Here is a 27,580-nt window from a genome sequence, read left to right on the forward strand (position 1 = left end):
GGAATTGGAAGGGTAAAGTCCCTGGAGGGTCGTTCCCGTATCGGCAGAATCGTTTCGCAGCGATAAAATGTAGTCAGAGGGTCACATTGATTGTGCCGGGTTTTATTTTATGACGGCCAAGTTTGAATGGTGCAGGTTGGGCAATTATTGTTAGTGCTTCGCATTTGTTTTGTGATTGGTGGCGGCGTTTAGAGGATGTAAACGTGATCGTTTTGTTTTGGAGTCTGGTACAAGTACCTAGTTTTCATTTTATTTGAGAGTCTGATAGTGTATTGGACGTGATTATCATAGATGCTGTAATAAGTTTATGCACCGCGTGATTTATGTTTAAAACAATTAACACATTAATACTAATATTAGTTATTTTATTATGTTGTTTATTTAAAGCCTTATTCATAAAACGTTACAAGACTCGATTAGTTAATTTAATTTTTATCCCTTGCTTACAATGGCATAAGTCACAATGACAGATAAATACAAACGATTTCTGTAGCGCGTTCATAAATCCATTTGACTTTAAACATAATCAAGTTTCTTTTCTTCACAAAAACCAAGTAACAGTTCTGAAGTGAAAGAGTTCAAACTTAAATATACTGTAAAATTATTAAAAGATACGTGTATTTTAGCTAGTGTCAACTAGAGGCATCATTATACTAATGCTCACATATTTATTACATATTTTACATATCCTACAAAACTAAATTTCCCTTGTGTGTTGAGACAAAATGAATAATATTTAGAACGTTATTTAAAATGACAGGAATAAATTATGCACATGTAAATGACAGTAAGATGGATCGTTAAATTTTGTTGCGCGATTAGATAATCTAATAATATTTATCTTACTCGCCTATTATGTCACGGGTCTGAAAAAAACTGACTTAGGAGCTTTAATTAACCGGTTCTACAACTACTGTATGGAGCAAGTATTTAAGATATATTTATCATTGTTATTATCTTACGCTACCACATATTCTATCGTAATACTTTTTTGTTCCAACGGTATAATGCTACCATGTGACGAACCTAATTATAATATAGGTATAGGTTACTATGTCCAATACGAAAAAAAAATGCCATCGACTGTGATTGATCCCTTTACTATCGCTTTTAATTGCTTGGTTTTCGATTCCTATTCATTTTATTTTACATTTATATATGACACCGTAAGATTGTGAACCCGTTAGTTTATAATCTCCCTACCGTCAGTTTATAATTTAAATAGGGAGATTATAAATTTACGAGTGTTTACAATTTTACGGTGACATATGTATATAAATGATGTTGTGTAAAAAGATACAACATGATCCGATATTTATGATTACTGAGATTTTCGTTATAAATTAGCTGATTTCCAAATAATACACAGCGTAAAGTTCAAAATTATATTTACTAATAATGGCTCATAGCTAACAAGTCACAAGGGTACTAAATTCAAGTGCTTTACCTCACTATGAACGCACAATCATAAATCCACAGCAGTTTAAGAAATAAAATTCATTCAGCATTCCTCCGACCGCCAACAGAAAGTGTGAAGCCATTAACAAACAAAAAGCATGCTCAGAACGCCGGCAACTGACCCTTCCCTGCGGGGCCGTTGCAAGGACCGGAAAACCCCTCTTTACGCTTAATCCTATCCATTCGGTAACCCAATCAATTCGGTTACCGTATCATTCGGTAACCCTATCATACTGTTACCTGATTGTAACGGTAAGCTTATTGAAACGGTAACCTTAACCTTTAACCGAGTTAATCTCAAAACCCCATCGCGTTAGGGTTTTTGTTAGGGGTTTTTAACCGGTTTTTATTCAGTTATGGTAACCTTTATTATCGGTTGCTTATTGGTTTGCTACATTCGTATTTAGCGATGTGCCGTCAGTCAAATACCTACTAAAAGAAAATGTTAATTTATTAATAGAACTAATAGTTTATTTTGTTATTATTGTATTTTTTTTTTAATTTTGCTTATTTTAATGTTTTTGTTTATTTTAATGTTTTTTTTTTATTTTACTTATTTTGTCTATTTTTTTATTTTGTTTATTTTACTTATTTCATTTATTTTATTTGTTATTAATTTTGTTAATTTTATTTATATAATTTATTTTGATTATTTTATTTATTTTGTTTATTTTTATTTTTGATATATTTTATATATTTTATTTAATTTATATATTTTATTTGTTTTATTTTATTTATTTGTTTATTTTAGTTTATTTTAGTTTATTTATTTTATTTATTTTATTTATTTTATTTATTTTATTTATTTTATTTATTTTATTTATTTTATTTGTTTTATTAGTTTTATTTGTTTTATTTACTTTATTGACTTTATTGACTTTATTGACTTTATTGACTTTATTTACTTTATTTACTTTATTTACTTTATTTACTTTATTTATTTTATTTATTTTATTTATTTTATTTATTTTATTAATTTTATTAATTTTGTTTATTTTATTTATTTTGTTTATTTTATTTATTTGTTTATTTTATTTATCTTATTTATTTTATTAGGATAAAGTTCATTTATTTAACTTAAAAGGTAATAATAAAAAAACATTACAACGAACTATGAATTAAACATTTAAAACCTAAACTAAAATTAAAATAAACTTACTTAAAAATTAAACTAATACTTATAATATTATATAAAAACTAAAATGCAATACTAATAAAATAGATGTAAATAATATAATTTATTTTATTTGTTTTATTTATTTCATTTATTTTATTTGTTTTATTAATTTTAGAAACTTACAAAATTAAAAGTAGTAGTATGTAACTACAAAAGTTAAATTAATTCAGAATAACATTCTAATTGAATAAAACGTTATTTAGTATAATCCTACATCTGGAATAAATATTCCGTTTTGTCTTTTTCATTTAAAATAAAAGTGTCATGATTTATTCACTTTCATTTTATTCTAAAATAACGAGTGCAAGAATTATTCTTATTCAAATCGATTGGAATAAGAATGAAATTTCTGTTTTTATTCTTATTCTTATTCAAGTTATTTTTTGCCCAACTCTGCTCTAGATTACTCTCGTGTTGTTGAAGGTGACTATTGAACAAAATCTGCAAAATATCTTTCATGTATGAAGTCAATTATTTGCACTTCCTAGTACCTAATAACATGAAGATAATAAATATACCTACACAGGCGAAGCAACATGCGTATTTAAATCGAAACGCTGCGCTCCGCTGGCACGCGCTACAACGCAAGTGCACCGAATGTTTAAAGGTCGTGGTATTTTCTATTGTATTAGGATATTTAGGATTAAGCAGAATGCGGTGAGAGTCATAGTGACAACAATAAAGCCTTATTATTGTACTACACTACAGTATTGTTATCAGTGCTCTGCCGTGTCATGACTATGTAATTGTAGATACATGAGTTAGTGGTAACAAGGTTAAATGGCATTTATTTGGTCATATTATACGTCATATTATATGTAGTACAATGTATATACAGTGTGTAAATCCAATACGGGCGAATATTTAAACGGTGGTTAGCATAGGACCTAAAAAGTATATTGAGATAGATTTTACTTAGAAATGCATTGAAAATTATAACCATACAAAATAATTCGGCCCGCAATGTAATACACCACACACGTTACGGGATACGAGCTTTTTAAAGTAACTGTCAACGCTTGTTGGCAGTTACTATGAAAAGCTCGTATCTCGTAATGTCATTATCATCTTGTTTCTTAATGTTTACAGTACATTGCTGCTCGGTACATGTGGAAAAAATTAATCACGGGGTCATAATTAAGTGTAACTTAAAAAAACATCTTAATTAATGATAAGACGGGTAAATTCTATATCTGGTTTAATTTATTGCCCGTATTTGACTTACACACTGTAGATAGTAAAATGAATTTCACCCCTCTTTTCAATGGTCGGATTGATTTGAATTTTTTGAAGCCTTCGAAACGGTGATGATAATTTTATAATGAAGCTACATAGAAAGTAAACTGCGAAATTATACTTATGATGGTTCAATGTATATTTCTTTGCGTATTAAGTATGTATTTTGTTTATTATTCCTACCAGCCTTGAGGTCTTACGTATGCTATCTCTTTCACACCTACGGAAAGTGAATGAGATAGTAAATTACTGCAGGTAAGAAAAGAGTCCTACGCTTATCACTATAATTAAATAGATTTGCAGAAAGTTGCAGGCGTGTTTCCACTTGAGACCGTCATTTATTACTCATTGGCAATAACAATAGGATTAAGTCGTGGCGTGGTGAATTCTTTGTCAGCATTTGCTAAACACGTGCGGCAAGCGTTGTGTCAAACGATATTAATACCTGTTAATTTCCGTCTAAATAATAAATGCAAATTTTAAATACCAGAAGAGCTTTTAAAAACACCATAAGTCTTGGTAGTAACTCGGATACTGAAACCACATACTATAGTTCATTTTTTTTTGCATTAGAAATAAGGTAAACAATCTTGATGTCTCTTTTAATTGAAAAGCACATTTAAGTTACGGTAAATATGTAACAATTATGAATCTAATACGATCTTTTATAGTCTTCTGCTTTCATAAGTAATAGTTATGGTTTTAAAAAAGTGTTTTTCAATTAAAAGACATGTCAAAATCGCTTACCTTCCTTCAAGTTCTTTCTAATGCTAAAAAAAAACGAACTATAAACATAATTCGAAAACAGAAAAAAATCATGAGTATTTTCCCCATTTGTTCCTGCCCAACGTGATCGCCGCGATACATGAGGCGGGGACATATGGGAATGATTTAAATGAAGCGCCTATTCCCATCTGTGCCCGGCGAGGAGAAATAGGAATACACCATATCGAGCCATTCCTTATCCTACCTTTAAAAACATCTTTTTTAGGGTTCCGTACCCAAAGGGTATAAACGGGACCCTATTACTAAGACTCCTCTGTCCGTCTGTCTGTCACCAGGCTGTATCTCATGAACCGTGATAGCTAGGCAGTTGAAATTTTCACAAATAATTAATTTCTGTTGCTGCTATTACAACAAATACTAAAAACAGCATATAATAAATATCTAAGGGGGGTTCCCATACAAGAAACGTGATTTATTTGCTGGTTTTTGCGTAATGGTGCGAAACCCTTCCTGCGCGAGTCAGACTCGCACTTGGCCGGTTTTTTATTTTTTACATTAATTTAGGCACAGTGAGCCATTGAAGAGTTTCGCTATCCACCATCCGTTCAGAGCAGCTGAATTGTACCTGATGATTTAGTTATCACATTAAAATAAATACGGGTATCGTCCAATACCAAGACTACGAGGGCTGGCTGGTAAGTCTCCGAAATGAAAGATTAAAAAAAATATAATTAAAAAAGTAATAATGTCATTCTAACCTCTTGGCTTTTACGTTAATGCGGAAGCAATATCAAGTTTTTATAATATAAATAATAATATATTAAAGCGACCTAAAGAAAAACTGTATTCATTTTCGTGAAAATGGAAAAATCGGAAGTGCGTGCGGTAATTAAGTTTTATGTTTTGAAAGGCAAAACTGCAACACAAATTAAAACCAGACTGGATCGCGTTTTAGGATCTTCTTCGCCTTCTTTAAGCACAGTTCACACTTGGGTTGTCGACTTCAGACGTGGTCGGCAGAGCTGTACAGATGCTCCCCGCAGCGGACGGCCCAATGAGGTAACGACTCCGGAAATTATCAACAAAGTAAAAAAAATTGTATTGGATGATCGCCGTGTGAAGTTGGTGGAAATAGCAGAGATGGTAAACATTTCAAAAGAACGTGTTTTTAACATTTTGCACCAACACTTGGAAATGAACAAGCTCTGTGCTCGTTGGGTGCCGCGTCTCTTAACAGACGAGCAAAAACTAACCCGCAAGGATGTTTCGACGGAGTGTTTGAAGAAGTACAGGCATAATCCTAACGAGTTTTTACGTCGTTACATAACGGTTGACGAGACGTGGATCCACCACTACACGCCTGAGTAGGGCTTGCAAATATTCGAAACTTTCAGATATTCGAATATTCGACTTTTTCTGACGACGTATTCGAATAAAAATAAGAAAAGGAACGAATAATCGGTTTATTATAGTTTTATTCAAAAGCTTTTTCCACATATTGCTAAAACTAAGGATATTTGGCAGAAATCCACTTAATTGACTAGATTTTATCATCCTACTATTTATAAGATGCCCACATTTATAAAAACAAGTAAAACGCCAAAATTAGGCGTACCTATTTAATATTTCTTGATAAAACTTATTATAAATGCGTCGTTGAGTGAAATAATATAACTTTAACCATCCAAACACCTAGGTATGTAAGATATTTTTTTAGTAGGTAATTATTTTCCGATTTAAATTAACTTGTCACTCAGAGGCCTGTAAAAAGGCCTTTAATTTCATTGTATTTTAAATCTTTATTGACTTTATTTGTTTTGGCAAGTTATTATTCCTAATGGCCGGCTAATTATAATAATATTGGAATATTTAATGGGAAAAGTTAGTTGAGTGAGTACTGGGTGGATTATTCGTCAGCTAAAGGTGCATGGTTAGATAGATTACCAAGTTGGGCAGGTTTGGTATGATTAAATTTGAGAATTGCGATAAGTGGCAAAGTTTAGACTTCAAAAATTCGCTTAACGTACGCTTGTACTGAATATACAGAATGACCCTTTAACATAAAACTTACGCACCGTAAAAATAACATACTTTTTGATTTCGTTTTCTTTGACATTGAGTTAGGTTTCACTGTATTCACGAAGTCTATCGAGAGGAATACAGTAAAAATATTATTTCCTTCGTATTTGGGTACCTACCGTTCCTCATTCACTGTAAATACCCGTAAAACACACAGAAACTGTAACTACAGCGGATGACATAGATTTTTTTATAGTAATAAAAAATATTCGAATATTCGAAACCTGAGCGGCCGAATATTCGAATATCAAAACAGGTCGAATATTCGACAAATTCGAATATTCGAATATTCGAATCGCAAGCCCTACGCCTGAGACAAAAGAACAGTCTAGGCAGTGGACAAATCGGGGTGAACCTGCCCCTAAGAAAGCAAAAGTGGTTTTGTCAGCCGGTAAAGTAATGGCAACCGTATTTTGGGATTCCAAAGGACTGGTTTTCGTGGATTACCTTCAAAAGGGAAGAACCATTAACGCCCAATATTATGCTGATCTGCTACAAAACCTCGATAACGCAATCAAAGAGAAAAGGCCTCATTTAAATAAGAAAAAAATTTTACTCCATCAGGATAACGCCCCTGTTCACACGGCTAAAATTGCAATGGCTAAAATCGAAGATTTGCACTACGAATTGTTACCTCATCCCCCGTATTCACCAGATTTGGCCCCTTGCGACTTCCATTTGTTCCCAAATCTCAAAAAGTGGCTAGGCGGACAAAAATTTTCGTCGAACTCTGAAGTCATAGAAGCTGTTAATAGGTATTTTGAGGGACTCGAAGAATCGTTTTTTAGAAATGGGATAATAGCCTTGGAGAAACGTTGGGCCAAGTGCGTGGACTCAGAAGGGACCTACGTTGAAAAATAAAATATAACATTTATATATATTGTCTTATTTCTGTGCCGTTTCGGAAACTTATCATCCCGCCCTCGTATGCGGCAGTAAATTAAATTTGTAAGATTTTATTGCATAAAATCAGGTATAAATTAGTCAAGAAACATAATAGTTTCTTGTCTAATTTACTTCTATCTATACGTAACGCCTATACGGCACGCAGACTACATGTTTAATCCAGGAATATTATTTAGAATATAAAATCATGATTATATTTATTTGATTAAGAATGAGATTATTCTTATTCAATTTTTTCACATACGAATTATTTCCGATCAAAATTATTTGAATAATTTTGACGGGAATAAAATCAACATGATTTTATTCTTAGGAATTCTTATTTAAATAATGATTTTATTCTTGAATGCCCAACACTGCTTACTAAGTATGTATGTATCTATTTAATTTAATCAAAACTATTTCACCTACCAATGTTATAGATACCCAATGAATATGTATAATGAATTCTGCCCTAGTAGCACGGTCGTATTTTTATCGTTTATCACAAGTTATCATAAGTTATGCCTGTCACGTTCTAACAAGTATGTAAGTGCGAAAGTGACGGGCATAGTGATAGTCGATAAAAATGGAACCGTGCTGAGCCCCCTGGTATTAATGAAAGATTTGTAGTATAAAAATAAGTTTGTAACTGCTATAGATATATATTTTCTGATCGCTACATTAAGCGGTACAAGGTAAATTACGACTTAGCTCATAAAACTCACCGCATCTGAAAACATTTTAAACTAAAGTCTATTTTTTATTCGGTAGACTAAAATGACATTTCATAGTATGAACATCATGTGTCATTTCATTTCATACTATGAAATGTCATTTTAGTCTACCGAATAAAAAAAAAAAATAGACTTTAATTGCTTATTATAAAATAAGCTCATAATAACTAGTACATATGTCATTTGTTAACAATGGTAAAATATCTACCACAATCCGCTAGCGCATGTATCTTTATCACAAAGTGATTTTTTTTTAAATCACTTAAGATAAATTATACCTAACCTAACTAGGTACCAGTAAAATTACTAGTTAGGTGAAAATTTTTCTTTAAATCAGTCTTTAATCTGTAGGTACCAAGTGTGAACCCGAAAATAAAAATAATAATCTAAGTAGCATAAAATATAACTAAATAATAGCAGATATTACTAGGATATGATGTTGTTTACTTGCAACCCCTTTTCTAAAAAATTCTAAACTAGAATTGCTCCGAAATTAACAAAAACAATAGGAACACACAGGTATAAAGATAAACAAAGGAATGGCCGCGCTGCGGCTGACGCTCGAAAATAATACTGTAATCGCTCACTTATGTTTTCAATTTTAGCTTAAGGACTCAAAGTACAATATTGTTTGAATTGACAATAAGCGAAGTTACCGGCAAAAAAACTTGTTTGTGCTGGAGGCTTCATAGACCGCCCATGCCAACCACGGTTATTCAATAATAAGTCGAATTTAAGTCTGCGTAAAGATTACAATCGTTTGAACTGGTTGAAAACCTTATTATGAGGTAACAGAATAGACTGGGTTTTTATTTCGGTTACCGGTAACAGGGGTTAACTCGATCTGATACGGTTACCGAATCAAAGTGTTACCTTATCAGACGGTTACCGTTATGGTAGGGGTTTTTATAACCACTTCTAAAATAACCCTATAAAAAACCCCGGTTAAGGTAACCGGTTCCGGTCCCTGGGCCGTTGCAATAAACATGCCCGCGAAACGGAGCGACGCGTCGGGAGCGCACTATGTCGGGAAATATGGGATGGTTGGGTGGTGTAAAGATTTTATATTGATATTATCAACTTGATTTGCATTTTTTACTCATCTTAACGTTTTTCCGGTTGCACTTTGGATACCGAGCTCCGCTATTTGTATTTATTGTATAGGTACATGCACAGTACAGTGATGCATAATACCTATATGGCGTGTTAATTATGTTTCTTAGGAATAGTACCTGTATGCTACCCATGCGTTTTTAGTAGATAAGCGTTATTTTACATTATGCAAGTTAATACAAAAACTGAAATGTATTTAAAAAAAGCGGCCAAGTGCGAGTCGGACTCGCCCATGAAGGGTTCCGTATTTAGGCGATTTATGACGTATTAAAAAAAAACTACTTGCTAGATCTCGTTCAAACCAATTTTCGGTGGAAGTTTACATGGTAATGTACATCATATATTTTTTTTAGTTTTATCATTCTCTTATTTTAGAAGTTAGGGGGGGGGAACACACATTTTACCACTTTGGAAGTGTCTCTCGCGCAAACTATTCAGTTTAGAAAAAAATGATATTAGAAACCTCAATATCATTTTTGAAGACCTATCCATAGATACCCCACACGTATGTTTGATGAAAAAAAAATTTTTGAGTTTCAGTTCGAAGTATGGGGAACCCCAAAAATTTATTGTTTTTTTTCCATTTTTGTGTGAAAATCTTAATGCGGTTCACAGAATACATCTACTTACCAAGTTTCAACAGTATAGTTCTTATAGTTTCGGAGAAAAGTGGCCGTGACATACGGACGGACAGACAGACGGACAGACAGACAAACAGACAGACAGACAGACAGACAGACAGACAGACAGACAGACATGACGAATCTATAAGGGTTCCGTTTTTTGCCATTTGGCTACGGAACCCTAAAAACATAGGTGTTGTTGGAATACCTAGTGTTTTTCAAACAGAATGGGTACGGTGACACATGTCATCTCAATACAATTTTGCGAGATTTTACCTTTTAAAGTTATAAATTGTATGGACAAGACATGTGTTATCGTACCTACCCATGATGAAAAATACCATGAATGTTTACAAAAGTGTGATCATGATCATTACAAATTTTCTAGTGAAACGGATGAGAGGCGTGACGGGAACACGCCGACCCCCGTTTAAGTACGTACGAAAATATTATTGTTTCATCACACGACATGTTCGTGCTCTAAAATATGCGAGGAACTTGCAAGGACAAGAGGTGAATGAATATCACAACACAGTCTTCTTCCTCGCGTTATCCCGGCATTTTGCCACGGCTCATGGGAGCCTGGGGTCCGCTTGACAACTAATCCTAAGAATTGACGTAGGACGTTTTTACGAAAACGACTGCCATCTGACCTTCCAACCCAGAGGGGAAACTAGGCCTTATTGGGATTAGTCCGGTTTCCTCACGATGTTTTCCTTCACCGAAAAGCAACTGGAAAAACTCATTGGTATGAGCCGGGGTTTGAACCCGAGCCCTCCGGATTGAAAGTCGCACGCTCCGCTAGGCCACCAGCGCTTATATCACAGCACAGTGCCATTAAGTTCGCATTCGCACACAAGTCGGACTAAAGAAGGACGCTTAGTAGGAGGAATTCCGTATACTGACCCCCCTATTTCTATCTCTCTCGCACGCGTGTAACTACATTGCTGTGCTGGAACCCAGGATTTCTATGGGGCAAGTCACCTAAGTCAGACAATCCTCCATACAAAGACCAAAAATATATTGCGTTAAAAAAAATCTTCTTCGTTTCCTAATCAGAACACGATTCCGAATATGAGCTTAAACGGATCCCCACTATTTTTGTAACACCTTGTACAGTCAGCAGCAATAGTTGCTAAGCGGACGAGGTGTTCAAAATGATCTTGACGCGACTTTATTGTTAAGAGAATAAGAGCGCGTCAAGGTAATTTTAAACTCGCCCGCTTAGCAACTATTGCTGCTACCTGTAAGGTAAGACTAGGAACAAGCATTCAGAAGATGAATCCTCTTCCATTCTGTTACCTAACAGTTCGTGAACCTTATTGAAAACACATACTTACCTAAGGTCCACCCGGCCCGTTAAACGTGTTGTTAGCTTATAAAATATTTCTATAATGGACAGTTAATACGTGAATTGTCATCAAACGCCTTTGTCTCTTATAATCTAGCGACCATTATCTCTAGAAACCTCTATTGTCCTGCACGTCATAGTTTTATATCGAATAACTTCTTAAACCTGTCTAAGCAAAAACTACCTTAGAGTAAAATACTTTAGGTTCCTTTTAAACTGCATGAACAAGTCGCGTCATAGCTTCATATCCAATATTCTCTTAAAATGCACAAACAAAAACCAACTTTGCCTTTAAAGGTTTAAGGTTTCTTTTACAATAACAAAAGCAAGTCATTATCGGTAGTTTTCAATTATAGCCCATGTTAGGGTTGTCATCTTTAAATTATATCTCCTTAGAGTTCTTTTTTAAGATCCAAGTCTGCTTTTTTAAAGATAACTTTTTAGATAGTCTTTGAATAACCTTTTGCAGGTTTTTCTAGAAGGTAATCCATGTTGTCTATTGACACCTCATTACAGTCATTACATAGCTAGCCTTAGCCTTGCGAAATGGCTGCAAAATATCAGAAAATAAATTATTGTTTATTTAACAGCTTTCTAGCCTAGTCGGTAGTGACCCTGCTTATGAAGCCTGGGTCCCGGGTTCAAATCCTGGTATGGGTATTTATTTTGTATTTATCACACAATTTATTTGTTCCTTAATCATGGATGTTTTCTATGTAAGTACTATATGTATCTATCATACATATATATATATATACATATATATCATCGTCTAGTATCCACGTCACAAGCCTCATTGAGCTTTCTGTGGTGCTAGGTCGATTTATGTGTGTCCCATAATATTCATTTATTTATTTAACTCAGTGGTAAAGCAAGTGGCCATTTCATCGCCATGTCAAGATGTGTCATTAATACTTGTTAAAGGAGATTTATTGTTGCTTGTTAGACTAACCATTTGCGGTGTTTGCAAGTAAGCGAATTGACAGGATAAGTATGGATACTTATGTTTTTCATAAAGAAAATTACCGTTGGAATCGAGTTATGTTATTTATTAAATTATTGTTTATGATTCTTATGGGTTTACTATTAGTCTCGTAAGAAATGCTCGTAATGCGAGTATAAAACATACTTTTATAATTAAACTAGCGACCCGCCCGGCTTCGCACGGATTAACAAATTATACATAAACTCTTGAATCACTCTATCTATTAAAAAACTGCATCAAAATCCGTTGCCTAGTTTTAAAGATCTAAGCATACATAGGACAGACAGACAGCGGGAAGCGACTTTGTTTTATATACTATGTAGTGATGATGATTCTTATGGGTTTAGTCTCGTAAAAAATGCTCGTAACCTGTTCATAAATTACGTCATCTATTTTTAATGATTTTTGACCCCCCTCTCCGCCTAAAATCATCCATAAATCATGCTTCGAATGACCCCGACATGACATGACTCCTACGTCATGCTACACTCATCCGATGTCCTGGCCCCTTCCCCGCCTAATTTGAAATGACGTACCTAATTTATGAATGGCCCCTAATGAGAGTATAAAACATACTTTTATTGTTAAACAGCATACACCCGCGACTTCGTCCACGTAAAAGTCTAGTTTTTAATATTTTTTAATAACGCTGTTTATTTTTGAGTGTTTCTTGTGCGCCATAGTTTTTCTTGTGCGCCATAGTTTTTCTTACCGCACCTAACCTTATTTAAATTCCTGTCACATATTCATGTACCGAAAAAAAAACAATGTAATTTTCATACTCGTAGCCATTCGTCATTTTGATAAAACAATATCCGTCTACACGCTCGTAATAACTACATCACTAGTGATGAAACATAGTAAAAGAACTGATAGTAGATTAACTTTCCCATTAAATTCAATCATTTAACCTCACTGGATTTCTTTTTCAGATATAGTACATAGTCCATGATTGACGTCATTTTTTTGTGTCATATCTCTAAGCCCTCCGTGCTTGAGACTTGATTTGAACCGGCGCCTTCAGCTTTCGCATATATGACACCAAAAATTCTTATACTGAATCGCCGATGCCATCAGGTGAGATTGTGGTCAAATGCTTAAATGTATTCCTCGATTCCCCAGGCATGTCTAGATCACATGAGATACGTCATTTTGTGCGCCACTAAGGCTCTCCATTCTGTACGATTTTCCGCCTTCCTGATTATTATCAGCCCCCTGTGTAGCCCTGGCAGTCCTTCTTTACAGTGTCCACCCAGAGGGTTGGATGTCCACTACCCCGTCCTCCATCCACCAAAAAAATATGGTTGTCTGTAAAGTTTTACGGACGATAGTTTTGCGTGATAACGTCATAAGAAAACATTGATGAAAAATTGCATAATTTATACGTTACCATTGAGATCTGTCCACAACGTTACCATGGAGATCTGTCCACAACGTTACCATGGAGATCTGTCCACAACGTGACACTTTTTCGTGCATGCTACCGGTGTTCATCGATTTATAAGACGTTATCACGTCAAAAAAATTTCTTCTAAATAAATATATTTCACATATATTCCAGCTTACAAGGATAGATTACTCTTCACAAATTTACTTTGTTAAAAACGCTTACGAATTCGCGATTTTTCAACACCGGACCTGACCTATATACGCATTGTACGACCATTGTTGTACAAATACGGAAAAACTGGAAACAAAGCGTGCCGGATGTACAAGTGACGTTTCATTAAAAACTAGGTTGATTCGGATGGAGTTCAACTTTCACTTCAATTAAAATAGATTTCGATTTTGACAATAGAAGAGTTGCATAGGGACCAAGGTCCACTTTGCAGTGATAGAGTATGGAAGCGTCACTACAAAACTTTTCCTATGAAATGCTTGTCTTTAAATTAAACATTACCGATCATCCAACAAGTTCTTAAGAAGTAAGATAAGACTACTTTACTTAAGCATTTGAGTTGCTTTTGATAGCCCTCGATTACTCGAAAAAGCCTCAAACCTGATTACATAACTTCACGAACAGCTAAAAGTGTTAACCTTTTTATAGTCACTAGAAATTCGCGATGGTTCCAAAAACAGCGTGACAGCTGACATGAAAAGCTGAAAGCGTGGCGATTGTTCCAGTAGGGAAAGCCTAAAAATATGAAAAGTAACCATCAGCTTGCCAATCCAATTTAAATGTTTATTTTTGCTACTAAAATGGACGTTTAAGTTCAGAGGTCCGTTCTAGATTTATTTTTAAATGGCTAAATGGAATTTTATTTAGGGGCATTTATACAAAATAAGATTGATAAATTATCTTATATTTAAGATTTACTTCGTATATTATGATCATATCCACTTACGTAAGAACGAAATAAAGTAAGTAACATTTCCAACTTCAGAAAATCACTCACGCTTTTGACATGACTTTTAAACAACTTTAAACCCTTCCCTAAAATCAAAACGAATTGTAACCCTTTTACCAATTACCTAAATTAGATACCTCTGACCTTTCCTTACCCACCGAACGCAAAACGAATCTTAAACAAAAGGCACAGGGTCGTAATTACACTGCACTCGTTAACTAGACGATGATGGATGTACGCCCTACGTTCATTAACTGTGATTGCAATTTTCTAAAAAAAGACCTTCAGGTTCATTTTCAGTGTCTGACTTGAGCCCGTTATTGTCCTTTTCTGTCTCTTTTTGATGTCGTTTGCTATCTCTTTCAGGATCTTCAAAGGGCTTTTGTGGCGTAATTTACTTCTTACATTTGTGATATTAGTGAGGTCGGGGCTAGAAAAGTTGAATGCAGTTGTAGCTTTAAATGTGAAATTCAAAAGCTTAAAAAGTGGCTCTGCTCGGAGTATTTATGTTTATTTGAACTTGGACGTAAATTTTAAATCAGTTTTGTAAAACAGACATACCTAATTCGTCATTAGTACGTGTTCTTTAAATCTTTGTACTTTTAACGCAGCGTTTTTGTCCAAACCTAAACAAAAGATTAGAAGCCCTATTACTTTCCTTCTGAATTCAGTATAGATACAAGTACCTACATATATTACAATCCTCGTTGTTGTATCATAAGAAAACTGGTTATTACCGGTCATTACCCTGAAAAATAAACAAATTTGCCTTTTTTCCTTCCATAACTTTTTCTCCGTGCACTAAAAGCACTATTTTTCTTCATGTAACCCCATAACCCAATTATCCGAACATTTCGAAATGAAATCTCCTGTCACAACGTGCTTGATAGCGTAAACAAGAAAAATGGCCGACAAATGAAGACAAAGGATTGTTAGGATAAAAAAGAACGTATGGCAGATGGCGAGTTGGAGATTTTTTAGAGCAGTGTGGCAGGCTGAAATGTGGAATGGAAAATGATAACTTAAAAAACGATGACTTTTTAAATGGATGTAAAGCCTTTGTATACCACTGCAAATTTTTGCTTTATTTATTTAATGAAATTGGTGAAAAATCTTTGGAAACAGCAAGATTAAACAAAAGCTTTCTTACTGAAATTTTCCCGAGCAACTTAAAGTCTAATTGATTATTTACAGTACAAGTCACTTAAACGGAGAAAACATGACGGCGATATATTTCCATATCAATCGGCCGCACCGTCCAAAAGCTAAATGACTGTAAGAATCCATCCCGGTTTCAATTTATCACCCAGAGATGGCGCTGAATGTATGAATGAATTGAAAGTTAGATTACACAATTTAAATTCCCCCTTCATGCAAAATAGGGACGGAAAGATGAGGTTTGAGGGGGAATACATTATACCGAGGGGGTGAAATATTTACCTCGCGGGAGTTTGGAAGTGTGTTCGGCGGAGCGGCGCAAAATCTTAATGGATTATGGTATGATTGGCCACTCTTACCTGGGGTTATTAAGAACGTTTTTTCTCTCTTGATTCTACTATTGGATAGCTAGCAATTAAGAAAAATAACAATTTTTACGCCGTAGGTAATCCGATTTGCTTTTTTTCGAACGGATTAGCCCGGGATCGATTAGCGAGATGAATGTTGCGATATCAAAGGGGTTTATTTCCGTACTGGTTTTACTCGGGGCTCGTAAATTATCTTTATTTTGTATTGTATTTTCGACTTTATAAGCTTTTAGTAGCTTATGCTCTATTGTTTTGCGGTATATGGACATATCCAATCACTTTATTACTTTTTTAAAGATTCTCATTTGATTTTCTAGGTATTATCAGTTGTATTGCAAAAATAGCTTTATTTTGTAACAGTTGTAAAAAGTAAAATATGTACTTGAGATTCAAAAGAAAGAAGAATCAATAGAGGCCCGTATATCATTGATTGTGTTTCTGCGAGCGTGAAAAGCTCTACAAATCTACAAATTACTTGTAGCTAATTCGTTGGACTTTTTTCGTGTTTGCTTAGGCTTTAGATAAAGTCTGTAGGTAATTAGTACGATATTTGCAAATAAAAACCCGTATTTTGCGAACTTGTTAATGGATTTTGCATTAAGACTTTTTAACACAATCAAGTAGGCGGTATACTAGCGGCTTTCGTGTTTAAAGTACCAATTAGATATATTATGGAGTTTCTAGAATTGGGATCGCTATGGGTAAAATGTTAGGTCCTGTTTATTTGCATTTAGCAAAAACTTTGCAGCGAGTCACTTGGATTGTCTAGTCTTATCTTAACGTAGATGCCTTTGAATTGGTTTTATGCTTGGGAATGAAAATGTACTTTCTTCTCTTGAAAAGAAATGTTGATTATTTCTCACATTTATGTAGCTCGTAAATTTCATTGTTTTACTTCAGCCAACGCTTCGGAATAAAAACGGTCATTTTAGTAAGCGAACAAAAAACGTTTGGGACATTAATGTTGTTGAGTAGTATATTATAATTTTTCTCTTTTATTTGTTTTTAAACAGACTTGAAGTTTCAAGAATACTGCCAAAAATAACACCTGAATCAGCACCCAAATTTAGAGCAAGATTAAAAATTAGCAAACCTACGCAAAACAAAACATGCCCCATTTACCGTGATTAACACAGGGATGATTAAAAATTAAGATTATTAGATACTCCAAGAATCGCCTTGTCTGTCGAAACGGAACCAATATGTTAACTTTTACAAATTAGCGCTGTTTTTGCGCAATCATGTTTTCAGAGTACAGGTAGTTTCGACGGCCTCTTATCTAGTCGGTATGGACTGAGCCCTCTTTGCCTACGAAGCCGGAGGTCTCGGGTTCGAACCCTGGTAAGAGCATTATTTATTTGTTCTGAGTTTTGTCTAAAAATACTTTCTCTTCGCAAAAAGTAAGTTGAATGTACTGAGGAAACCTCTTAAAATTTATCATTTCCATTATAATAACCAAACAATTTGAATCTAATAAAAGAAAATGGCGGCTGTTTGTGCTCCTTGTTTATTTTGGTGTTAACGCAGTCTTAGGACCTTGCCGTTTTAACGGAGTTTACATACGGCTATACAATGCGCTATATGTGTTGAGTATGAAAAGGTTTCAACGTTAACGTGTCTGTAGGTTTTATTAGAATTCAATAAACTACATATTATGCCGCGGAAGGGGCTGAAATTACGTTATACATAATATTTAGATAACAGCGTTCTTGAAATCAAATTTATGTAAATACATAAAATAAACATGTTTATTACGTATATATATATATATATATATATATATATATATATATATATATATATATATATATATATATATATATATTCTTAGATTTATTTATATTAAAAATTTTATTATTATTATCTGGGTTAACTATATTTATAGCTGGAATTACAGCAAATTATGAGTTTGACTTAAAAAAAATTATTGCATTATCTACTTTAAGACAATTAGGGTTAATAATAAGAATTTTAAGAATAGGTATATATATATATACGTAAATTCTGAAATCACCGCCTCGCCTTCGTTTTCTTTCTTTTATAGTACAGTCAGCAGCAGAAGTAGCTAAGCGGGCGAGGTGTTCAAAAATAACCTTGACGCGCTCTTATTCTCTTAACAATAAAGTCGCGTCAAGATCATTTTGAACACCTTACCCGCTTAGCAACTATTGCTGCTGACTGTACCAAATCGTTTGACAATTCATAAACAGAAGCTGATTTCACCGACATAACATATCATAATACCGGACCTACACTTTTTGACATGTTTTGTGACAAGGAGACTAATCTGTGAACCGTTTTTTTTTTCATTTGCTGCTAGCCTGTTCTGTTACGGTCACGTTTGGATGGTAACCGCAGCTGCATTACTGTTGCGACATTACTGTTACGGCATGAACTCGGGTCACTGTCAATACCCTTGGTAAAATGGGTAACGGATGGAACATTATAATCGCATCCGCAATGTAGCTACGAACTTCACTCGTTTTATCGAGGAAATGGGGTTGGCAACTGTCAAAGGTTTGCATAGATGGCGCCATCATAGCTTGCCCCTTTTTCTATGATATTTGACTAGCATCCAGGGCGTTAAAAAAAAAACAAAAATTTGACACAATTCTATGGATTGACAAGGCAGGCGATGATGGCGCCATCTGCTGAATACTTCGACCGGCCAAGCCTATTGACAGGGATACCGCCCAGGTCAAGCAGTAATGTCGCAACAGTGCCATCCGAGCGTTACCTTAATTTAATTAAGTAGAAAGGAGCCCCAAGTAAATCAATCTCTTATATGTAATCCCACCAAAAACATAACCAAGACCATCCAAGACGAAACCATAAGGCTCGCACTGACAAAAAGTTATCAGATCTCTTGTAGAGCCAAGCTTCTAACTCTACAAGCTCTAACTCCACAAACTCTACACCTTAGTCAAAATATGTGGCTTGATCGTTTCGCTACTGTCACATGGACGTAAGGTGAAAAATGTATTCACTATTCATTATTTTTTATAATACAATAGTTCTTCGAGTAACGAAACGGCCAAGCCACATATTTTGACTAAGGTGTAGAGTTTGTGAAGTTAGGGCTTGTAGAGTTAGAAGCTTGGCTCTACAAGAGATCTGATAATTTTTTGTCAGTGCGGGCCTTATGGTTTCGTCTTGGCAACATTTTACATGAAAATGTTTTTGGTGGGATTTCACTACTTTTTGTAAGTTGCTTCCATCCCCTAATTTAAAGGGTTGCGCATGTGATTTAAGGACCTACTATTAAAAATCCTGAAATACGTACCTCGGGGCATCTTTTATACAATCTGTTTTTTACTGATTCCCCATACAAACTTCAACCCTCTTTTACCCCTAACGCCCTTTTCCACCCCCTTTTCACCCTTACGGGATGATTTTGGGATTGAAACCTATTCTATGCCATTCCCCATTACAAAAACTATCTACATACCAAATTTCAACTAAATCGGTTCAGCGGTTATTGATTTCCCATACAAAATTCCACCCCCCTTTTCCCCCCCTTAGGGGCAAAAAATTTCAAATTTTTGAATTTTTTTGTTGTTTGTGTACTAATATTATCTTACATACCAAATTTCAGCTTCCTAGGACTTCAGGAAGTACCCTAGAGGTTTTGATGATCAACAGTGAGTGAGTGAGTCAGTGACGAAATCGGGGTTTTTTAGATATGAATAAAATCTTAAGTATAAGAGCTATGCAATTGAAATTGTTTATGCTTAATAAGTCCACTATTGACATCATATCCCGAGAATTTTGTTTATCTGGTATAATGCAAAACCAAGTTATGAGGGTTCAAAAAAACGACGAAGCGCTTCGAGAAAAGGTAGGTAGTGCCCTTGCGCTTCGCTTTGCTCGTCTTGGCGGGGGCACTACCGTGCCCCCAGATTTAATATTCCATGACATTGAAAGTGACATACTTAATGTTGGAAAACAACATTTTGAATATCTAGTTTTCTTCTTTTCTCTTTGTTTGAGCTTTATCCAATTCAATTTCACAAGGTATAATCCACTTTATGACGCAGCCTTTTTATCTGGCTCTAGTTTCGTTAGTTAGTTAGCGGAAAAATGCAAAATACCCTTCTATATTACTCCTAGTATGGATGTTGTTTAGAAATCCCTACTGATATTATAAATGCGAAAATAACTAAGTATGTATGGTTGTCTGCCTGTCTGTCTGTAACCTCTTCACGCTTAAACCGCTGAACCGATCTAGATGAAAATTGGTATAGAAGTTTGATTTTTGACTTGTCCCGGAAAGGAAATAGGATCGTTTTTATCAATCATCATTCATCATTGGACGCAGACGAAGTCGCGGGTAAATAAGTATATAAGTGGTATATATTACTTAGAATATAATAGTCAATTAATCCTTGCGTAGCTTACTGAGCATAAACTCATGAGATTTTTTTTTACTAAAACTTCAAGATCCGTAAAGTGGATAAAACGTGAAAACAATTCTACCTACATGGTCTTCTTTACTTTTACAAGTCTTTTACAACCACCATTTTCCCTAACATTTTCTCTGTACGAATCCATGTTATTTTAGTTTAATATCCCACTGAGTTCTGTTATACAGAAAATCCTAGCTCAAACTCCATAAGTGTGTACGTGTTTTTTCCTATTAAAAATACTACTACTTCTGTGCCTAAATGCGCAACAGCTTATATATTGCCGAAAACTGCCTGCCCTTGCAGTTGCAATACTTGGCTTGACTCACGCAAGTGTATTTTAAATTTTAGTTCCAAGCTATCAAGTTAAGTCCTTCTTACACAAACGTACATTTGCCCGTACTATGTACTATATCAACGTACGCCTTTCTTGCCCTAAAACTTTCAACTCCGTAATATCGGAACTTACGTCCTTTTAGCTCGGGTTTTCACAAGTCCATAATAAGGGAAGATACGTCGTTTTTAACATGGATCGCGTATACATGTTAGATATAAGACGTTTTAACGCTGAAAGGCTGATTTATGAGCATTTGGAGAAAACAGTTTTGTGCTTTGCAGTGGGTTAACCGTATACTACTCGTTTTAAAAGATAAAGCTGCGGTTAGAAGGTAGATACAAGTCAGATCAGAGTTATTTAAGAACGTTATTTTCAGTACCGTAGATTTCGTTATTTGTTACTGAATCCAATAATCTAAACGCCAAAGGCCAGAGTACGTTTTCTCTTAATCATATTTGAATGTAATTCCAATTGGATGTTGTATTCGCAAGAGAGTATTGATAATTTACTCGTAGGTTTATTTATTATCCGTTATTACTTTGTAGGTCAGGAATAACGTTGTTTTTCGATCCTCATTATTCTTTATTTTCCTAACCAGAATCAATAACTGAAAGTTTTAACGGCCTGCCTTTGTTATCTTGTTTGTCCTAAACGATTAAGTTTCAATAATATTACACAACTTCTGGAACCCAGATTTAGATCCAAAAGCCAACTAGGTAATTCTTACGCGGCCTACCGACACTGCCTTTTCCATTGCGCGCAGTGAGATACCTACGTAAACCCATATGTAAACTAATGTCATTGAATAAAAAGGTACCTACACGATTAGTCACTAACCATAATTATCATAACCCCTTTTTTTTAAAAAAAATTTCACAGTTAAAGTTCTTTGTGCGATTTCAAGTAAATTTGCACTTCAACTATGACTAAGCCTGTGCAAAAGTTTGTGATCTCAGAATCTTGGTTTTCGTTAATTAGTCATTTGGATCCTAGTTTTCCTCGTCTATTGTGTGGTTGACAATTCGATTTCAAAGAGCTGTCGGTACTTGGTAGAACAGTGGGGGTTCCTATTTGTTGTTGATTCCGATGACGAATGTTTCAAGTCTTGGAAAAAAGCGATATTAGAATGACTTCTGACATTCAGTCAGGAAATCAGTTTTACGATTGGTTCTATCAATAGGCATATTTTGGCAATTATATAGCTCATATCAGAAGATACATATGAGTCGGTATCGAAGAAAACTCAACAAGAAATAATTTCAACTGGAGTAAATGTTGGCTGACTTTGCTTCTTTATGATTATGACTCATATAGGTAAAGATGCATGTGGTGCAAACTGTTTGTGGTGCATCCAGAAAATGGCATATTATTTTCTACTTTCTAAAACAGGAAATAAAGTTCTATAAAGTCCTAGGTTTCGTACGTTGGTAAGAACAATTTACAAATCTCTAAACTAACAACATTACTAACCATTTCTATCACATACAAAAAAGAAGACGCGGAAAATGTACCATTTATAGGAATTAAGGAGTTCGCGTCTTTTTTTAGATTTAAAAGTTAGCTTAGCGAGACTAATAAGGCATTCCAGAAAAGTGTCGGGTACATGACGCCATTTTTTAAATACTTCTGATAAAGCTAAGAAGCCTATACGTGGCATGAGCTTTAAATTCAACGGTATATGCAGATTTCTGTTGGATATTAAGGTAGGTGCCATACGCGTCACGTCCCGACCAAGACCTTTTGTGAAATGCTCCTCAAAGTTAAACATGAAGATCACTCACCTGCACTCCTCGCTTCAGCCGGCAGTCTATCCATAAGCAGCATCAAACACAACACAAACACAATTGTTTTAAACCTAAAGCACCAGCCTCTTCGATACCTATCCCACACATTATTGCTACAACTAACCACTTCCCCAAAACTATTATTGTCTAATTTACTATTATTGCTAAACACATCTCTCTCTTCACCTCCTCTGTCTTCTAGTAACGATTTGATATCTTGTAGGCTTTTACTTTTGTTTGTTATAGTCTTTTCTAGTGGTTCTGTGTCGTTCCAAATCATAGTTGGTCTTGGCTTTGTGCCGAAGTTAGTGATGAGCATTTGTGATGTCAAATCGCCGCATCTTGGTGTGGGCTCATCTGAAAAGAAAGAAATGTATTTATTAATTTAGGGTTGAGATAACAATTTATATAAGGGAAGCTGAGAAATAAAAGATACACGCCTATCTTACTTAAAGGTGCCACACTGTACTTAACTTTTGTGGAGCAAGTGTAGAGCCTTGTTGCACACCCTTGTTGCACAGTTTTACTCCACCAAAGTTAACTGCGGTGTTGATCCACCTTAACGTTTTAGCATCCAAAACTATATTTTCAGAATATAAAATGCTGCAGGTTTTAAAACAGTGAAAAATCAAATCCTAATGCATTCTATAAAATATAAAGGATAATCGGTTGATCCATGTTTTGGTTTAAAATCATAATTTTATTCCGTTTTACCAATGCTGTTTACCAATGTTACATAATAAAGTTTGCGAACCCATTCGTAATACACGGATCGAGTTAAAAAGCAATATTTCATTTTCATCACAAAAAAGGAAACAAAAAAGCACGTTAACCCAATATTCACCGTTGAAACAGATGAAGTAACTGTAGTTTTTAGTAAAAACAACTGTTTTACTATGTATGAAGCTCCATTTTCCCGTATATACAGTACAAATATTAAAATACGCGGAAAACGCATATACTCGTATGGGATATTCGTAAAGTCGGCTTTTATATTTTATACAGAACTGTAATTTGAATGTGTATTTCAAAAGATATTAAAATAATACAAAATATTATAAATATTTTAAATGACTGCAACGAAATGAACATAAATGTAAAAAGGTAGGTAAAAACAAAATACTATTAGGTAAAAATGAGTGTTAAATACTTAAAAATGGATGTACAGTATGATAAGAAAAGTAGGTAGTAATGAATGACTTAATGACCTGAGAAAAGAAGTGTACAGGTTTTTAAATGGTCGGCAACGCGCATTTAATATCTCTGGTGTTGCAAGCATCCATAGGCTATGGTGACTGCTTACCATCAGGCGGGTCGTATGCTTGTTTTCCACCGATATGGTATAAAAGAACAATGACAGAGAATTATATATTAAACACTGAAAATTCATCAGTTCTGTTTGTTTTCCGTTTTTTTCTCCATTCTCATTCTAACGTATTAGCTCTATGGTACATCAAGTAGGTAGCTAATGTAGTTATGGGTTTACATACTTCACTATCACTACATAGTATAAAACAAAGTCGCTTCCCGCTGTCTGTTTGTCTGTCTGTCTGTATGCTTAGATCTTTAAAACTACGCAACGGATTTTGATGCGGTTTTTTTAATAGATAGAGTGACTCAAGGGGAAGGTTTATGCATAATTTGATAACCCGTACGAAGCCGGGGCGGGTCGCTAGTTTATAATAAAAATAAAAACATGTAGTTCCCACATATTTAATACAATGTCTGTGTCTAATGGAAGTTTTGTTTTTAAAACCTTTAACATTTAACAAAAGCGATAATAAATGTATGGTTTTAGCTTGATCTACCTGTAACTCCCTTTCAGGCATGTATTGAGCAACGTTCGTAAGTCCTTATGTTATTTATGTAGAATGACTTGTTAAGCATGCACTTAAAATGCTATTCAGGCTTTAGGTCGCTCCAACGAGTCTAGACTTGGCTAATGAGCTCGTTACGTAAATCGATGCCTGCGAGTGATCGATCTGACGTCATCTTTACGATAATTATCATGTCTTCAATAAAAATAAGTATTTTAATAGTAAAATGGCTGGTATTAAGAGGTGGTTGGTTGGTGGTGGATTATAAATAATGATATCAACAAATATTTTAACGCCAAAAAAATCCTAGTTAGTTAATTTCATTCAAAAATACTAGCGACTTCGCTATGGTCATCGAATAGACACATAAGGAAACATTTGTGTGCCGGCTCGCCTAATTTTCAGGCAATTAAGAAACATTTGAGCACATGACAAGAAAAACTTGAAATTGCCTACAAGTATTTTTGACGCGGCACTGATAGACACCCCCTATAAGTAAGTGGCCACGTGTGTGCCATGACGCAGGTGCCGCGCCGAGACGCGGCCATTATTGCCGCTGTCGGCTTGATGAATTGCTTATTAGATTGTCATCGCCAGCAACACCTTTTTTAGGTAATAAGTTTGCTAAATTGAAAGCCTGTAAGTCCATGGTGTGTTGTACTGAATGGAATTCGTGGCTTTAAAATTCTTTAAAATCAATCCAAAAAAAAATGTTTTTAATGTTTTGATAATCATATTTAAATATTTTTATGTTCACAACTTTGGGAACAAATCAAATTATTATTTTTATATTTTGATTTGAGTTTTTTAAGTAGTCACACTACTATATAATTATAAATTATAAACTGAAATAGATGTCATATATTAAAGAAAAAGTGACGAAGCCCTCCAGTGGTGAAGGCCGGATTCGAACCGGCGTCTTTAGCAATCCGGGCTAACGCCTTGAACCCCGCCACGGTGGAACCCGTACCAATTTCTCGACTATATGCCATCTTACTAAGACTAGGCGTCTTTGACCAACTCTAATTCGGCGGTTCGAATCCGGCCTTCACCACTGGAGGGCTTCGTCACTTTACCTTTAATATATGACTTCTATTTCAGATTATTTTTATGTTGTTAATAAGTAGAATATTTTACTGTGATGAATCAGTCTTTTCATAAGAAAATTACCTAAAATCTACCTTTTTTCAATAACAAACATGAATCAGAAAGTATCATCATAATATCCTTAGATTATTAAACAAAAACAAAACCCACCCAATTTCAAGCCACTGAAACACGTAAAAGGACCGACAGTGCAACAAGAACAATGCGAAGTCCAGCGTTCGAGTCCCAGGTGCGGGCCGGACTAGCGGGCTCATTAATCTTCCAGTGCAGGTAAAAACATAGCTACAGATAGTGCTATAAGCACTAAACTGGAACGCTAGCGTGTTTCTCACACACATACATACACACACACACATACATTATGGCTTAAAACTATTTGGGAAACAATAGAAACCCGTGTGAGAAACTGCTAAATTAATCTAGGGTCACTATCAATTCGAGTGGATGCCTTTAGGATTGTTAACTGTCCCATGTGTCATAAAACTTCGATTCTTACCTTATTGAAGTTGTTAAGAAATTAGTTATTTATTTACTTAACCTTATTGCGCGATATATAATCGTATAGATGGCGGACTTAATGATTCAATGCATTCTCTATTCAACCAATCACTAGTCAACTATTGGGTCAAACAGAAACTTGTAGTTAGTGCAGAGCCCGTACCATGAGTCACTGACAGTGTCAAAACTGACATTTACGCTATCGAGAACGTAATTTACTTTCTATACATTTCGTTTGCACTAATATACGCGGGAAATGAAAAAATGGCTCCTCTCCCACGCTTATTATAGCCTGAATGAATTCTACAATTTATAATTATTACTCAATTTATATTCAACATAACATTTAATGGATCAAATTTAATTTTTATTTATATAATGCTTACTATTGTAAAAATAATTGACATATTTAACTATTTGACACTTACCAAAGCTGTAATAATAATCTAATCTGTAACTATAAACTGTAGTAATCTATCTCATGTACCTAAATAAAATTGTGACGTGTAATATGTAATAATATTATAAATAAATGAGTATGAGTATGAGTATGCGAGTACGAGCGAGATGTATCGAAAGTAAATTACGTTCTCGACGGCGTTTATGTCAGTGACAAACTGATGGTAGCCGTACAGGATTGTACTTAGCAACCGACTTGTGACTACGATGCATATAATATGCAGAGTTGATTAAAACAAGTTTAATAGTTTTAGGCACATTAAAACATACAAATCGAATAATGAAACTAAGTTTTACTGATTTCCACCATAGGATAATCAATATCCAGGATATACGATCCAACGTAAAGCTATATACACTTAAATTACATTAATTTGCAAGAGCATGGCAAACATACCGTGAAGTTGTATTGTTATTAAATTGTTATACAGCTTGAGAACAATTAACGGGCATTTGTGGTATTGTTCCGTTATGATGTAATTTTGAAACTTTTGAAATTGTTCAATACCACGAACAATCCGCCATTATTCACCAAAAGCGCCAAAAACAAAACACCCAAATTGTCAAATTTATCTCAAACAATACGTTTACGAGTAATAAAATTGTTGCAATGGCCGATAAGTCACGACACCTGCGAAAGATCCCATGACGAAGTTCAGCTGAACTCAGTCCTTGGGGGAGCGAAACAATTTTCAGTAACGGCCTCTTACAGGTAGCCGGTCCGAGAAAATTCCCTGAATTCTGCTGAGAAGTAACAGTTGTAACTAAGTTTGGAAGTTACGTCGTATATGTCCTTTTCTTGAAGGCATTGCGCATAGAAATATCGATACGACGTGAGCTTATTTTTGACATAGTTGGGAACGGGATGGGTTGGTGGAGGAATTTAAATCGGACATTCTACTATTCCAGTTGAAATGTTTACAATCGTTGT

General features: G+C 34.7%; 1 protein-coding gene across 4 annotated transcripts in view; it reads right to left on the minus strand.

Moving 5' to 3' along the window:
• LOC134658370 (latrophilin Cirl) overlaps positions 1-27,580 on the minus strand; it is a 450,032-nt gene that overhangs the window by 171,505 nt on the left and 250,947 nt on the right. For all 4 annotated transcript variants that reach the window (XM_063514010.1, XM_063514008.1, XM_063514011.1 and 1 more), the window contains exon 2: positions 22,766-23,125. In XM_063514010.1, the coding sequence (XP_063370080.1) occupies positions 22,766-23,087 (322 nt within the window). In that variant the 5' untranslated portion in view covers positions 23,088-23,125. The remainder of the gene's footprint in view (positions 1-22,765; positions 23,126-27,580) is intronic.

Source organism: Cydia amplana, chromosome 22, assembly GCF_948474715.1.
Source record: "Cydia amplana chromosome 22, ilCydAmpl1.1, whole genome shotgun sequence".
Classification (NCBI taxonomy): Eukaryota; Metazoa; Arthropoda; class Insecta; order Lepidoptera; family Tortricidae; genus Cydia; species Cydia amplana.